At 38.7% G+C, this 16961-nt stretch overlaps 1 protein-coding gene across 1 annotated transcript in view; it reads left to right on the plus strand.

Moving 5' to 3' along the window:
* Positions 1 to 16961, plus strand: part of WIPF2 (WAS/WASL interacting protein family member 2) — a 65811-nt gene that overhangs the window by 28151 nt on the left and 20699 nt on the right. Inside the window, 4 exon segments of the mRNA XM_078156029.1 lie at positions 12275 to 12403; positions 15053 to 15185; positions 16010 to 16126; positions 16381 to 16961. Of these exon segments, the coding sequence (XP_078012155.1) occupies positions 12338 to 12403; positions 15053 to 15185; positions 16010 to 16126; positions 16381 to 16961 (897 nt within the window). The 5' untranslated portion in view covers positions 12275 to 12337.

Consider the following 16961-nt stretch of genomic DNA (forward strand, 5'->3'; position numbering starts at 1 on the left):
TTTGAGAAAAAGCCCAGACCATCCATCCTTCATTTTCCAGATCACACTGAACTACTATTCCCTTTCCAGTCTACCAGATATCTCTCCCCTTCTCCCTTTTCGGTTCCCTTTTATGTGTTATCTCTTTGCATTCTTTGAGGGCAGGGACTGCCTGTCTTTTTACTTGTATTTGTTTCTCCATTGTTTAGTACAATGCTTGGCACATATTTAATGAATACTTATTGACTTAACAGCCTCTGGGCCCCCCCCCTTTTTTTTTTAATAGATTATGCGTGTAGAGTCATGTAAAACATATTTCTCTATTAGTCATGTTGTAAAAGAAAACATGTAAAAAAAACCCCAAACCCCAAAACAAGAGAAATAAAGTTTAAAAAAGCATGCTTCTATCTGCATTTAGAATCCATCAGTTCTTTCTCTGCAAGTTGATAGCATTTTTCATCATGAGTCCTTCAGAATTATCTTAGATCATTGTATTTCTGGGAATAGCTAAGTCATTCACAGTTGAGTGGGATTGAGACCACCTACCCAAATAAAAATTCAGAGGTTTCTCTCAGTAGAAAACAGAAGTTTTATTCTAGAAAGTCTCACCTGAGAGTTGGGAATCATCTACCCAGGGCGGACTGGAGTAGTGAGGCAAGATACAGCAGCAAGCAACCAGTCATATACCCTTAGACAAACCACTCCAAGAAACCTCCCTCCCCACTTGTTTACCTCAATCTCTTTATCCGCATTGGTTGAGGCTAGAGACCTTACAATCTGTATTTAGAACCCAAGAGATAACATTTTACCCAAACCAAGCTTGGAAGCTAGAAGATTGCCTTATTTGGTAAGGATAAGGCTGGGATGATGGTTACAAAACAAGGGAGGGGGTGGGCAGCTGGCCTATGACCCTATTATATGATTTACAGGAAAACGAAACTTAGGCCCAGCTAATGCTAAAGCCTTAACTAAATTTTGGGGGCATAGCTTCCATTTCACATGAGAAACTTTCAGTTGTCCCACACACAGTTGATCATCATGTAATATTGCTGTTACTGTCTACGGTGTTCTTCTGGTTTTGCTCACTTCACTTTGCATCAGTTCATGTAAGTCTTCCCAAGGTTTTTCTGAAAGTACCTTGCTTGTCATTTCTTGTAGCATGATAGTGTTAGGAGCTTATGTTCTAATAGAAGAAGGTAATACATAAAAGGGAGAAGAAAAGAGTGGGAAAGAGAGAAGGTGTCCTTCAGAAGGCATAGAAGAGAAGTTAGGAGAGTCAGGAGCAGATCAAGAGAGTACGGAAGGAGTGAGCGTGGCTAGCCCAGGTATTTTCTTAAAATGGAGGTTCTGGGGAAAACTCACCAATTGGAGGAGCAGACTGCTAGTGCCTGGAGGAGAGGTCAATTCCTGAGAAATTATAAAATGTTTATAAATGCCTAGAAAGGGGAAAATAGTTAATACAGAGAGCTAGCATGGCTTCCTCAAGGACAGATCAAACCTGACCAATCTCATTTTTTTTGACAAGTTTAATAAATTATTTATCTAGAGAGGAATGCTGTAGATAAGTTTGCCTAGATTTTATTTTCTTAAAAAATTTTTTTTGACCTTTTTTTTTAACATCACTGTCACTTTCACATGACATCTCCCCTTTTCTCCCAATATAATTGTCTCTTGTAACAAATAAGGATAGTCAAACAAAACATCATCACATTGGCTATATCTGAAAATAAATGTTTCATTTCACACTTGTAGACCATTGCCTCTTTTCTAAAAATCAAGAGTTAGGCTTTGCTATCAGTCCTCTGAGATCGTGTTAGAATATTAGAGTTATCAGCATTCTGAAGCCTGTCAGCCTTACCTAGCTTTTTAGCAAAGCACTTGATAAAGTATCTCATTATTGTTGTAGGAGAAATGTAGATTATATTATAATTAGATGGATTCGGGACTGATTAGATGACTGCATGCAGACTATTCATTAATGATTCAGTGTCAAGAGATTGCCAAGTCAAGTCAGCAAGCATTTATTAAGGCTTACTGTGTGCTAAACAATAGGAATACAGATACAAGCAGAAAGACAAATTCTGTCCTCAAGGAGCTTCTATTCTAATGGGGGAAAACACCACATAAAAGGAAGCTGCAAAACAGGGAAGGGGAAAAGGCAAGGGGAGACCTTCCATATTTGGTGAAAGAGGGCATGGTATAAAGAGCATCCAGAGAATTAGGAGAGCAGCCTGAAGAGGAGTGAAGACATGACTGGCCTACATATCCTCCTAAAAATGGAGGTTCTGGGAAAAACCAGCCAGAGGAAGAAACCACAAGGGTGGAAGTGGAGTGCTCCTAGAATCCTGGACCTCCCCAAATCTCTCAGTCAGATTTGTAGATAAAACTGATAGATGCTAGGATCCAAAAAGATATTGAAAGACTTGAACATTGGGTTGAATCCACTAAGATGAACTTCATTTAAGAATGTAAGCATGTTTCCAGTTCTTATAGCAGTGTTTGGCATGTAATAGAAAATTTACTAAATTAAAATATATGAATGTAAAGGAATATTATTATGCTGTGAGAAATGAAGAAAGGATAAAGTCGAAAAAATTTTGGAGGACTTAAGTGAACTGATATAGGCTGAAGTAAGCAAAACTAGGAAAATTTATGCAATGACTGTAACATGGTAAAGGAAAACAGCTTTGAAAGACTTAAGAATTATAATAAGTACAGTGACCCATCATAACTCCAGAAGACTCATGCGTGAATCTGTTCTCTTCCAAACACATTGCTTACTTTATTCTTGGGGCCCTGCCCTTCTCAAATGAAAGGAGGAATTCTCTGTCTTTTTAGATACAGAAAAGCCCCCAGCTCCAAGGGCAGTAGAAAACTCTTGGGGATTTTATATCTTTACATAGACTCTAATATCCAGTGCCAGGCCAATATACTTATTGGGATCATTATATGAGAGGGTTTTTATTTTTTGTCAGGAAGTGGGGCGATATAGGGAGAAAGGGGTAATGGTAGTGATACCAAAAAAAGGAAGGAAAAAAGCATCAGTGACTTAAATAAATAGAAATGAGCAGTAGTAATTTCATAAGGGAGCACAGGTAGGCAGGGCAGTGGTGGAAGTACCATGTTAAATTTTAAATATGCAAAAAATCCAAGTTCTGCTTAGGGGAAGATTTACTGCTTCATATACAGTCCCCTTTTTTTTGTTCTTTGTATGGCTGAATGTTCATATTGGTTGATATTAGGTTTATGATAATAAAAAGTAAACTTTATTTTTCAAAAGTGAGTTCAAAAAGTATCCCCTTAGCTTGGGACCAGAAACTAGAACACAAAGCTCAAAAGCTAAAGTACCAATTATAAGCAAAACGTTCATCCACAATGACATAAGGGGGGCACAGAGTCCCCAAGAAAAGATGCCAAGACCAACTACATAAAAACTGAAAAATCCCCCCCCCCAAATAAGTTAATTCCATTCCAAGCACTACAAAACTTTAATGGAAAAAAAAAACTCTACAGAATCAAACTCTCCATATTGGAATGAAAGCTCACTCCTAGTCAGAGAAAATAAGTTGTGTTCTACAAATGGTGAGGCTGCATATGGATAATTCAGGTACCTTTAATAATAATATTTTTAATATTTAATATTCATATTTCTATTTTTTGCATATATTATTTATATTTATTTATATTATATTATATTTATATTTTTTAAATCCTCTTTCTGAATTATAGATTAAAGATCCAGAGAAGTCTTCACAGACTGCTATGAATGTAATAAGATAAAATTTAATAGTTTCTACACTTGGGTTAAAAACAATCAACTTCAAGAAGTATAGGATTAGGGCAGCCAGGTGGTGCCGTGGATAGAGAGCACTGGCCCTGGATTCAGGAGGAGCTGAGTTCAAATCTGGCCTCGGACGCATAACTCTTAACTAGCTGTGTGACCCTGGGCAAGTTGCTTAACCCCATTGCCTAGCCAAAAAACAAAACAAACAAAAAGAAGTATAGGATTGGCAATTCCTGGCTAGATAACAGGTCTTGTAAAGGATTGATTTTTGTGGATTGAAAACAATTTAAATCAACAGTATGAAATGGCATTCAAAAAAGCCAGTGTGATTTTTTAAAAAAAATTAATAAATGAACATTTTTAAGCACCTGCTATTTGCCAGACATTATGTTAGGTGGTAATGATAAAAAAACAAACAGTGAAATAGTCCCTGGTCTTAAGCATATATTCTTTGGGGGAGATCTTTCGTGTATAAATAGATACAGAGTAAATCCAAATTAAATACAAAGTCGTTATGGTGAGAGGGCCCTTGGAGTTAGGGAAAGGTTTCATGAGAAAGGTGGTACTTTAGCTGAGTCTTGAAGTAAGGCATAATATGAAGCCGTGTCAAGACACCTGGTGTTCATAAATAGGGAGATGATTTTTTTTTTTTTACTGTACTCTCCCCAGGCCATCCCATATCTCAAATCCTTTGTTCAGTTCTTGGTGCCATGTTTTGGAAAGGACTTGACAGACTGAAGAAAGTCCCAGAGGAGAGTGGTTAGACTGAGGAGATGATGCCATAGGATTGGTTGAAAGAATTGGAGATGGTTAACCTGGAGAAGAGAATACAAGTCATGGGAGAGCAATGATAACTACCTCAAAGGGCTTGGTATGTGGAAGAAGGAATACACTTGTTCTACTTGACTCCAAGGAGAACTAAGAGGATAGATGGAAGCTGCTGAGAGGTAGATTTCAGCTCATTGAAATGAAAAGCTTATAATTGAAACTGCCCAAAAGTGGAGGGCATTTCTTTGGGAAGTAGTTATTTCCTCCTCATCTGAGCTCTTTCAGAAGATGCTGCATGATCACTTATTGGGATAATGTAGATGGTCTTCCTTGCTGTACTACACAGACCATAAAAATACTTGTAACTTCTATATGTATCTCACACTAGCCTGCCAGAACTACCTGTTGAGAATGACAATTACTACCAATTATGCTAATAGATTGAGAGTTGGAAGTAAAGGAGGAAGAGAGGAGAATAAGTATTTATTAAGTGTCTACTGTGTACTAGGAACTGTGCCAAGTGCTTTACAAATATCTCATTTGATCCTCACAACAACCCTTGGAGGTAGGTGCTATTATTAACCCCATTTTATACTTAAGGAAACTGAGGCAAACAGGTTAAGTGACTTGCCTAAGGTAACAGAGCTATTAAGCGTTTGAGGTAAAATTTGCACTTAAGACTTCCTGACACCAGCACCAGTGCTCTACCTATTACACCACCTACCTGCCAGGAGACTTTTAAGAGTTCATCTATTTATCTGATTGGGTGAGGAAACCCAGGATAAAAATTTATGTCTTCTGATTTCAAATCCAGCCTTCCTTACATGTCACAGACTTCTCACCCTGGCTTTTATGGCCCTCCATAGCTTGGCACCACCATATCTTTCCAGCCTTATCTTTTACTTTTCAACTATACATCCTCTGTGTTCCAGCCATACTAGATGTCTTATTGTTCCTGCCTGTTCCTTTCCCAACTTCTAAGACTTTACTTCATGCTATTTCCTATGTCTGCTTTGCCCTCTTTTCCTTTACCTTTTGAATTTCTGGTCATCTGCTCTCCTATAGTAAAAACAAACAAAATCCCCCAAAACATTGCCCCCCTTTCTCACACACCATATATAACCTTTAGTTAATATGAGGCATTCACAAATAAATTTTGAGCCTCATTGACTTGATAGATTCCTCTAATGATTCATATCACAACCCATACCTGCCTGTCCTATGATTCATCCTTATTTTGCCAAAAGTTTACTACAGGGAACTGATCCACCCAATGAATAGAGGAAATTTTCCTCTATTCCCTCTAACATCATGAGGTTTCTAATGGATCAGTCTGGCTGTTCACCTGTCATCCCTTGCTCTTGTCCTATGACAAGCTCATCTTCTTTTTCTGTCCTACAGTTCCTTGATAACATCCTTATGGCCTCCTCTTAATAGTTCTTTATTGCTTGTATATGACAACCCGCTGACACCCACCACATGCCTCTCCATTGCTTTCTATGTAATATTCTTGGTTTCATTTGTGGCAGTGGTAGTCTGACTGCTCTGTAGTAATACCAATAAAATGTTAATATTGGAAAAGTGACCTTTTATTTAATGAGAAGCTTGAGGTTACTGAAAGAACTTTGCCATTTCCTTGAAAGCAGTGCAATTTGCTTTATTCCAGGTCTTCCACTCTGGGCTCAGTTCATTGTTCATCTGTATTGTTTCCTTCTGATATACATACTGTTGGACAGACTCTGTAGAGGGTTCTTCCAAATACATGTTAGAATCCAGGCAATAGAAATTCTTCACCTACTTTTTTTTTTCCTGTATATGGATAGGCCAAATTCCTTCGAGTGATTTTAAGACTGTTGCAAGTGCCTTGTTGGTTCTGGAGTCTTCTGCAATCAGTACAATGTCATCAGCAAATAAGGATATACCTCTTCAGCCATACAGAATCCCTATTTAACCTGGACTTTGTGCTGACTCCCCTCTATTTTTCTACTTCTCTTCCAGCACAGTGTTAAATACCTTTGGTGAGCAAACATCTCCCTATTTTATGCTTTGCTTGCATGATATGCATTATCACAGAGTCATTGGAAAAAAAGGTGACTGAAGGAAAATCATTAACTACTGACCTATATATCTCTTTTTCCATCTATACAGAATCTTTGTGAGTCATCCACATACAAATCAAGCGCAGGTCTTTTTTTCCCCTTAAAATTATTATTTATTTTTAACATTCTTTCTGAATTTTGAATTCCAGATTCTTTCTTTCCCTCCACCCCTCCCCCACCCACAAAAAGGCAAAAAATATGCTAGCAGTTATACATGTGAAATCATGTGAAACATATTTCCATATTAGCCATATCACAAAAAAAAAATAAATTGAGAAAGTTGTACTTCAGTTTGCAGAGTTCATCAGTTGTCTCTCTGGAGGTGGATAGCATTTTTTCATCTTGAGTCCTTTGGAATTGTCTTGGATCATTGCATTGATCAGAGTAGCCAAGTCTTTCACAGTTGATCATCATTACAACATAGCTGTTACTAGCACAATGATCTCTTGGTTCTTTGTACTCCATTTTGCATCAGTTCATATAGGTCTTGCCGTGTTTTTTTTTTTCTGAAATTACCCCTCTCATCATTTTCCACAGTGCAATAGTATTCCATCACAGTCATATATTACAACTTCTTCAGCCATTCCCTAATTGATGAGCATCCCCTCAATTTCCAATTCTTTGCCACCATGAAAAGAGCTACTAGAAATATTTTTGTACATATAGGTTCTTTTCCTTCTTCTTTAATATCTTTAGGTTACATTCCTAATAGTGATGTATTGCAGGATCAAAGAGTATGCCCAGTTTTATAGCCCTTCGGGCCTAGTTCGAGGTTGTTCTCCATAATGGTTGAACAAGTTTGCTATTGTACCAGCAATTCATTAATGCACCTATTTTCCCTCATCCCTTCCAGCAATTGTCATTTCTGATAGGTGTGAGGTAGTACTTCAGAGTTGTTTTAATTTGCCTTTCTCTAATGAATAGTGATTTAGGTAATTTTTTCATATGACTATAGATAGCTTTGATTTCTTTTTCTGAAAACTGCCTGTTCGTGTCCTTTGACCATTTATTAATTGGGGAATGGCTTTTATTTTTATAAATTTGACTCAGTTCTCTACTCAGTATGTGTTTGAGAAATGAATCCTTTGTCAGAGAAACTTGCTGTAAAAATTTTTTATATTGCTTCATTGTCTGTGGTATCTTTTAGCAAAATGTAATTTCCCTGATTATCTCTTTCAGTTAAGGTCTATTTTTGCTTTTGATTTGTCTGAGATTGTGATTGTCGCCCTAATGGGCTGTCTTTTTGCAAGTGGTATTTAACAGCAGATCATGTTGATGAAGACTGTCTCTGGCCAGTGCCATTGTCAGACAGATTATTGTTTCTATCAGGAGGTGACTGAGGTAGAAGAAACCCTTAAAGCAGATTCAGAGCCAAGGGGAGTAAAGAAATTACTGTGATCAGTACAGAAGACATCTCATCAAAAACATCACTGACAATTACACTGTGGTGCAGTATGCCAATGAGCTTTACGATTTCATCCTGAAGATGTGGGTGTATAACATTGACCCACTCCCCCTCACCCTCAGACATTCCTCCAAATTCACTTGAAGAAAAATGAGACCTTGGTGCTCCAAGATAAAGATTATTTCCTTATGGTGGTCAAGAATCCAAGAGAATAATCTATTTTCGTGGTACCAGTTTTCCCCCTTCAATTTAATTGCCCCATGTAAAAGCATTAGTGTTAATTTTCTTTTGCCACCAAATTTTTGTGGACTACTTCCAACCATATTTGCAAAGATAATGTGATCCAAGGTGAATTTTCTTATCCTTTCATCTACTATCTTGAATCTTCAGTGGCTGGAATTGGAACCCTCAGCTATCAGTAAGACTCTCCTTTGAAATGAAGTTTGACGGACTGGGAATGTGCCAGATAGGACCTAACAGTCCTGTGCCTCACACATACCTCAACTCCCTTTTACCAGGCGAGTCCTACTTGGCTGTACTGCCCTAATCAGGAATCCAGGTGCACATGAAACCCCAAATAGTGCTTTTGGCTTCTTGTTTAAATCTTTTTCTTTTTCTTTTCTTTTTTTAACTTTGAAAGCCTGTCTTAACTTTAATTAGATTAAAGGAAACAAACAAAATGAACTATCTTTTTTTAAAATGAATCATATCTTTACCATGCCCCAATTAAGTGAAAGGTATAGTAAATATAAAATGTCATTGTGGTTATTGTTTGTTGATTACAAAATTTTGTTTGTATGATGAGATTGTGCTTTATATAGGCTCCTTTATTTAATCTTTAGGGAAAAAAATTATTCTGAACTTAAGCTCCAAAAAAAGTGAACATTTCCCCAGAACACAAAAATGATTCTTTATGATACTGAAAATCTTTTCAGAACACTTTAAAAAAGTATATAATAATTTCTACGTGTTATTTTAAAAACTATCCTGCTTCTTTGTGCTTCCTTCTGCTTTCTTTTGTGAAGCATTCAAAAAATGTTGATGATGACCTTTTTCATTTGGTAAGACTATTGGTAACCCACCCTATCCCCTGACTAATACCTCCCATGCCCATTAAAAACCCAGAGAAAGAAAGAAGGGGAAAAAACCCCTTGCAACAAGGAAAGTCAGGCAAAACAAATCTTTTCAGTGGCTATGTCCAGAAATAAAGGCCTTTGCTTTTGTGTTCATCACTTTGTCGGGAGAATGAGTAACATGTTTCATCAGAGGTCCTCTAGAGGCTTGATTGGTTATGGCATTGATGAGAGTCCTCAAAGAAACCATTGGTTGGGAGAAAATCTTTGTTATCACATAGGTCTAATGAAGTCCCCAATATCCAAAATATGTGGCTAATTAACACAAATATGCAAGAGCTATTCCCCATTGGATAAGTGGTCAGAGGGCAGTAACAAATATTTTAATCAATTAACAAGGATTTATTAAATGTTTCTAGTGCCTGTAAGGGTGCTGGGAATAGAAAACTAAAACAGTGAAAATAGTTGCTGTCTTTAAGTAGCTTAAGTTCTCTCTGGGGAAATAATGAGTGAGTGTATGTAAGTATTTTATTCATATGTATCATGTATGTGTCTGTGTGTGTGTATGTACATACATATATACACAAAGTAAATAGTAAGAAATGTCAGGGGAAGCACTAAAAACTAAAGGGATCAGGAAAGGCTTCATGTTGGAGCTTTTGTTGCTTGAGCTGAGCTTTGAAGGATGATAAGAATTCTAAGATGATGATAAGGTTAAAGAATTGTAAACTATTAACCACATTAAAGATTGCTTGAATTACTGGCAAATTAAAACAGGTTTTACCTCACACCAAACAAATTAGTAAAGATGACAAAGGCTGTAAATAGTCAGCAAAGACTAAGGGGAGACAAGTATACTTATATAGTAGGTGTGCAATACTCTGTTGGTAGAGCTCAGAATTGGTCCAGCCATTCAGGAAAGCAATTTGGAATTGTGAAAAAAGTGACTAAATTATCTATACTCTTTGATCCAAAGATCCCACTGCTAAACACATAATTTAAGCTAAATATTTAATCCAAAACAAACAAAAGGTCATATGTAGATAAAAGTGATCATAGCAACGGTTTCTGTGATAGCAAAGAAGTGGAAATAAAGTAGGTACGCAGTTAATTGGAATATTATTGTGCTCTAAGATTGAAGGATTCAGGGAAGCATGGGAAGACTTATTTGAGTTGATACAGAGTGAAACAAGCAGGAAAACAGTATGCACAAAGATTGTAACAGTGCAAATGGAAAGAAATAAAAGACTCCTGAAACTGCAAACTGTGTAATTGTAATGACAAATTTTGGCTCTGGAGACTCACTCTTGGGCTTTTTATCACACACAAGGATAGTTCCCCAACTGGCCACAGCATTTTGTAAATTTTTAAAAAATTAATGTCTTTTATTTTTATATCATACTCATTTATTAACATATGCCACCACACAACAGTATTTAAAAAGAAGAAAACCCCAGCGATTTGGCAAAAGTAGCCCTAAAAATCAACCAAATGACAGTATGTATAATATTCCACCTATCATCTCTCCACTTCTACATTGATAGAGGGGAGATGGCATGTATTTGGAAATGAATATGATATAAAAACAAAAGGCATCAACATAAAAGATTTTTAAAATGCTATGGCCATCTGGTAATCTGCTTTTGTGTGTGATATGTGGTCCTGAAGTGAAATAATTTTCTTTGAGTCAGTATCTACTGTGTGGTGGCTGGTGTTAGAGTTGCTTGTCCTTTTATTTGGTGTTAGAAGTCATTAGATGCTTGTCTGGATCTCTTTCCTAGTTCTCAAAATAGATTCTGAAGGCCTTTCCAGCTGAGCCTCTACACATAATACTGGAGCTGTAGGGTAGGCTAGTGGCAGAATTTCTGAGTGCTAGCTAGAGGTGGTGAGAAATATGTCTAAGTAGGCTAACTTTTAAAAAAAAAAATTAGACTTTTCCCCCGGCTCAGTCTCCTAATAGGGTAAAGCCTGAACCACTTTGATTAAGGGTGAAAGGAGTAGATGTGAAGAATAACACATGTAAATGACTTTGAAGCATTTTATTGACTGGGAATGTATAGGACAATTTTTCTGCTTCCCTTTTGAAAAAAAATTTTTTTAGTTTTTTTCTGTTGAAGGGTGCTTATCTTATAGGAATTTGCTGCTTTGTTCAATTTTTTGAGTCTAGTTGAGACCTAGGTCACCTGGCAAGATCTGGTTCTTGGCTTTGAAACTGGAAGCAGAAAAGTTTTTCTCTAGCAGATGAGTTTGTTATTCTCTAGAGATGAGTTTGGATACTGCTTCTACTGTTGGCATTACCCAATTCAAGTAGTTACCCCAGCATAGTCATTTTCTTCATGTAAGGCCAAGGGGAAACTTAGTTCTGTTTGATACACAGCCCTCTGAAGTACTGTACTGGAAGGGTTTGGCTTGGGTGGGTCATGTCAGTTGTATCACTGATCCAACTCCATACTCTGTGTTACTAAGATCTTTTCTTTAACTATTCACAGAGTAGTTAGAGAGAATTTTAGGTCTCCAAAGGGGAAAAAAACTTCATGGTTATCACACAGAAGTTCTGATCAGTTCTTTCTAAGGACACTAGCAAGTCTGATTCCTCCTTTCTGTTCTCTCTGGGACTGTCTTTGCTGTTTTGATCTTTGGAATTTGTCTTAATGCATATGATCTTCTAATCCTAATTGGGTAAAACTTCTGGATTTTCTCATGTCCTAATCTTATTAGACACTGAACTCTGTAAAAATTTTATTTTTTAGCTAGACTAATTTCTCTGACATTTGTGTGGTTTTGTTTGTTGTTTTGGTCATCAGTGAGGGTATCAGATTCATAATGGCTTATTAGTTCTTTATGGCTGAGTATTAAGTAAGGATTCTTGATTCTAACTGTACTAGGTAACTTTGATTAAATCGATTTTCCTTCTTTCTCTCTGAATTGATGAAATGATGACTGCAGTGGAGCACAAAACTAGTTTTTTTCTAAAGTTCTCTGAGATCTTATTGATGACTAAAATAAAAAGGTAATGTTAATGCTGTGGTCAAGTATCTGAGAGATGGATGTGTTGTGTGCACTGCTTCAGCTGGGTGGTATCTAACATAGTAAGTAAGTGGTTTTTCTAAACACTTAATTCTAGTTTGAAGAAGTATTTTTATGCATATTTTAATTTTATTTGCAGGTATATGAGTGGCCCAAGGCTTCCAAACATTAAAAGACAGAATCAACTGGGAGCAGGGCAAGGATGCCGATTCCGCCACCTCCTCCTCCACCTCCACCTGGTCCACCTCCACCCCCCACTTTTAACCAGGTAGCATTCTGTCCACTAGAGCATTAGACTCAAAATCAGAGTGCTGTTTTAAGTGTCTCTTATTAATCTGCTTGTACAGCTGCTAAGTATTTTGTTTCTCTTCACAAATTCTTGTTAGACATTTATTCATTCAGATCATTCCTTCAGAAATACTTATTAAGCACCTATTCTATGAATACCTATTAGATCTGAGGTCTTTTCACTCATTGAGCTTCAGTTTAATAGAGGCATAAGACATAACCACAGATAATGAAGACATATAGCGCTCTGTGGTAAACATACTGGAGAATGGTAAAACAAAGTACTATGTGAATTCATTGTTTAAGTGACTTTATTGAGAAAAGCTTCATGTAGTAGGTAGCATTTGAGTTTAAAGCTTTAAACAGTGGATAGAAATTTGACAGAAAAAGAGAAGAGCCTAAGAGGCCAACTAGTACCTGAGCAGGAATCCTGACAGCATCTCTGTCAAAAGATCATCCACTTAGCTTTTCCTTGAAGACCTTTTGTGAAGAGGTGCCCACTACATCCTCCTGTGGCAGTCCATTCCACCTTCAGTTTGCTTTAATTGTATGGAAGTTTTTCCTTTTGGAACTCAAATCTATCTTTGTGCAACTTCTGTTACGACTTTTGGTCATTGTTTGTAGTTCTTTCTTCTAGGGCCAAGCAGAATAAATCTAATCCTCCCACATGACAATCCTTCAGCTGCTTGAAGACAGCTGTTCTAGATTAGGTGTGAGGAACCTGCAGCCTTGAGGCCACATGTGGCCCTTTGACTTGATCCAAGTTTTGCAGAACAAATCCTTTTATTAAAGGGATTTTTTCTGTGAAGTTTGGATTCAGTTAAAGGGCCGTACTTGAGGACCTAGAGGGCCACATGTGGTCTCAGAGCTGCAGGTTCCCCACCCCTATTCTAGATCTCCAGATTAAATTATATTTCTCTGAACTGATCCTTATGTGGCATGATATTGGGGGCATTTACCATTCTGGTCACCCTCCTGTGAACATTTTTCAGGTTGTTGATGTCCTTCCTAAAATGTGGGGTCCAGAATACAATACTCCTGATATACTCCACCCTTGGCAGACCAGAGCAGGAGTATCCTTTCTCTGTTTGTGGACGTTTTGCCAGTCTTGTTTCAGTTGAACATCCAGTTAGCTTTTTTGATCGCCATTTCACAATGTTGACTCATGTTGAACTTGTTCTACACTAAGATTGCTAGATTTTTTTTTTAGATAGGATGGAGTAGGAGGAGGAACTATTGTTTCATTATGAAACTATTTGTCCTACAAATGTGAATGTGTCACTTCTCTGTTCATCATGAAAAAGAGGGTGGGCATTCCTACTACTTGCTAATTGTTCAGTGCACCTCTTCTCTCTTCTTACTCCCTAAGTCAATTCCTGTCAAAGGTAGAGCTAGCCAAAGCTGACATTCCCCAAATGCAAAGAAAAGGGTAGGAAGCTTGTGGAATATATTGGTAAAAAGCATCCACAGCCTTGGAAATGGAGACAAAAAGGCTTTGGTTGTAAGCTCTTAAAGGATCCAAGACCATGGCTTTTATAACTCACTTTATGGAAGTACAGCATGTTACAGTTGGGTGTCATCTAGTCTAACCTCATTTCCCAGATGAGTAAACCTAGAGAGCTTAACTAATTTGCTTGAAGTTACACAGCTACCTAGTAGAATATCCAAGATCAAAACCTAAGACTTTGGCCTTGGAGTTCATGGTTCTGTCCATTATGTACTTTGCTGCTATAGCTAATATTTCCCAAACATTTTAAGCTATTAAAGCTTAAAAGAGCGCTAAGATTTTTGGGACACCTTCTTCAGTGCTATAAGGTTAGCAACATGCTTTATGTATATTACTTCATTTGATCCTAACAACCTTGTAAGGCAGATGCTATTATTCCTGTTTTAGAGATGAGGATACTGAGGATCAGTGAGGTTAAGTAACTTGCTTATGGGTATACAGCTGAGGTGGAGTTTGAGAATGGGTCTTCTTGACCCAAGTTTAACACTCCATCCACCATGTCATGCTACTGTATACCAGGAAAGTTATGTTTGCCTTAGACATTGAAATTTTTGTCCCTACCCAGCTGTATAGCCCCGATCTAGCTACTGTCTGAATCATCTTGGGTTTGGCTATTGCCAAGGCAGTGGGGGATCCTCAAGGCAGTAGTACTGAACTCTTTCCTCCTGTGTTGCTTTTTCTTCCTTTTCTTCCCTTTCCTTCCTGTGGACTGCTAAACTTTAACCTGAGGTGATGGCCTACACTGTCCTGGCTAGACCAAACAGAAGAGAAATGTGATTTTTTTTGATTGGGGAAGGGTTTCTTTCTACTAGTTCATTTGAAGCTTCCAAAGATGAAATTAGCTTTCCCCACATCTCTAGGAAACAGTCTGAGGGGAGATGAATTGAATTGAAAGTAAATTAAATTTAGGCTAGGTTTCAATAGGAAGGATTAGGGAAAGATTGTCAGTACCAGGAACCAAGAGACTGAGGAAGGCTATGGGATCTTCCCCCAGGGTGGGTGTGTGGTCTTTAAAAGGAGAGATTAGAATCTGTTCCATAACATGTAGGCCAGTAGAACGTGTAGGAGGGCATGTAGCAATTATTTATGATGATGTTGACTTTCTGGTATGAATTTTTGTAGGCAAACACAGAACCGCCCAAGCTGAGTCGAGATGAACAGCGGGGCCGAGGTGCCCTATTACAGGACATCTGCAAAGGGACACGGCTGAAAAAAGTGACTCATATCAATGATCGGAGTGCTCCAGTCCTTGAGAGTAAGTGACGGGTTATATCTTCCTGTCTGCAAACTCCTAGCCTCCCAAGGCTGGTTCTGAAGTTTGTCAGTGCTGTCTTGTTCCTACTTTAATTGCTGAAACCTGAGCTGACAGGTTTCCTTCCATTCTTTTTTTTTTTTTTTTTTTTTTTTTTGGCTAGGCAGTGGGGTTAAGTGACTTGCCCAGGGTCACACAGCTAGTAAGTGTTATGTGTCTGAGGGCACATTTGAACTCAGGTCCTCCTGAATCCAGGGCCGGTACTCTATCCACTGTGCCACCTAGCTGCCCCGTTTCCTTCTCTTCTTTAGGAAAGTTTTTTTTTGTCAGACTCCCAACTGCCTTGGCTCTTGTGCTTGTTGTACCTGTTAGGGACAGATCTTTATCGTCTTCCAGAAGAGATCCGTAAATCCCCATACGTGTTTCATATTTTACAGATGTTTCCGTGGGCCACCATTGTAGGCATGTGGGCAGATCTTTCATACCTGAATCTCCTTATTTGTTGTACCTTTTGACATCAGGGACTTTTAAAAGTAATGTTACTTTGAGTAGAGGGTGCAAGATTGGGGAGAATCTCTTTAATGTTCTTAAGCTTGTGGGGAGCTACTTGCCATAGTCAGGAATAGCTTTACTTCTTTTGAAAAGCTATGAAACAAGGCCCACCCTCTGTTCCTTGAATGAGGAAAATGGACGTATTCTTTCTCTTGCTAGGATATTTGCTTATTGTGGTGAGGACTGAAGAAAAGGGATTCTTTCTGAGGACTGCACCTGGATATCAAGTGAGCTTAGACTATGTAATAACTTGGAAGTGGTTGTATATTTTGCAGAATCCAAAGGCGGAAGTGGGGGTTATGGTTCTGGAGTAAATGCCCTACAGCCCAAGGGAGGTCTCTTCCAAGGAGGAGTTCCAAAACTCAGACCTGTTGGAACAAAGGACATTTCAGGTATCTGGTCAGTTTTTTTTTCTTCCCTAAACAAAGCGTATGTGTGGGTTTTTTGGGGGGGGAGGAGGTTGAAAGTAACAAAAAACAGTACTATGCAGTAAATTTGTTGATATTTCCAATCGGACTGAATAAGAACTCTGAACTAAAATTTTCTTTCTTGTTCTGTATATGAAGCAGTACCAGTTATAAGGTCTAACTAATAACTGGCCATGAAACTGTTTTTGTTGATTCTATTATTTCTGGTTTCTTTGCAGAGAACCTAGCTGGCAAGACAGTTTTACAGGTCTCTGGTTCCCGAGCCACTGCCCCGAGGCCCCCAGGGTCCACAGGCAATAGCCGTCCCCAAGATGATTCAGACAGTAGCCGAGCTTCCCCCCCAGAGCTGCCACGGATGCAGAGACCCTCTTTACCGGACCTATCCCGGCCCAATTCCACCAGCAGCACAGGCATGAAACATAGTTCTTCAGCTCCCCCGCCACCACCCCCTGGGCGCCGTGCCAATGCACCCCCTGCACCTTTGCCTATGCACAGCAACAAAGCCCCAGCCTACAACAGAGAGAAGCCTTTGCCGCCAACCCCTGGACAGAGGCCTCCCCCTGGCCGAGAAGGGCCTCCTGCACCACCTCCGATTAAGCCACCTCCTTCCCCCGTGAATATTAGGACAGGACCAAGTGGGCATAACCAGTCTTTGGCTCCCCCTCCTCCGCCTTACCGACAGCCCCCTGGTGTCCCCAATGGACCCTCAAGTCCCACTAATGAGTCAGCCCCTGAGCTGCCACAAAGACACAATTCTTTACATAGGAAGACACCAGGGCTCGTTAGAGGCCTGGCACCT

The sequence above is a fragment of the Phascolarctos cinereus genome, unplaced genomic scaffold, assembly GCF_003287225.1.
Source record: "Phascolarctos cinereus isolate Bilbo 61053 unplaced genomic scaffold, phaCin_HiC Scaffold_5;HRSCAF=322, whole genome shotgun sequence".
In the NCBI taxonomy this organism is placed as follows: domain Eukaryota; kingdom Metazoa; phylum Chordata; class Mammalia; order Diprotodontia; family Phascolarctidae; genus Phascolarctos; species Phascolarctos cinereus.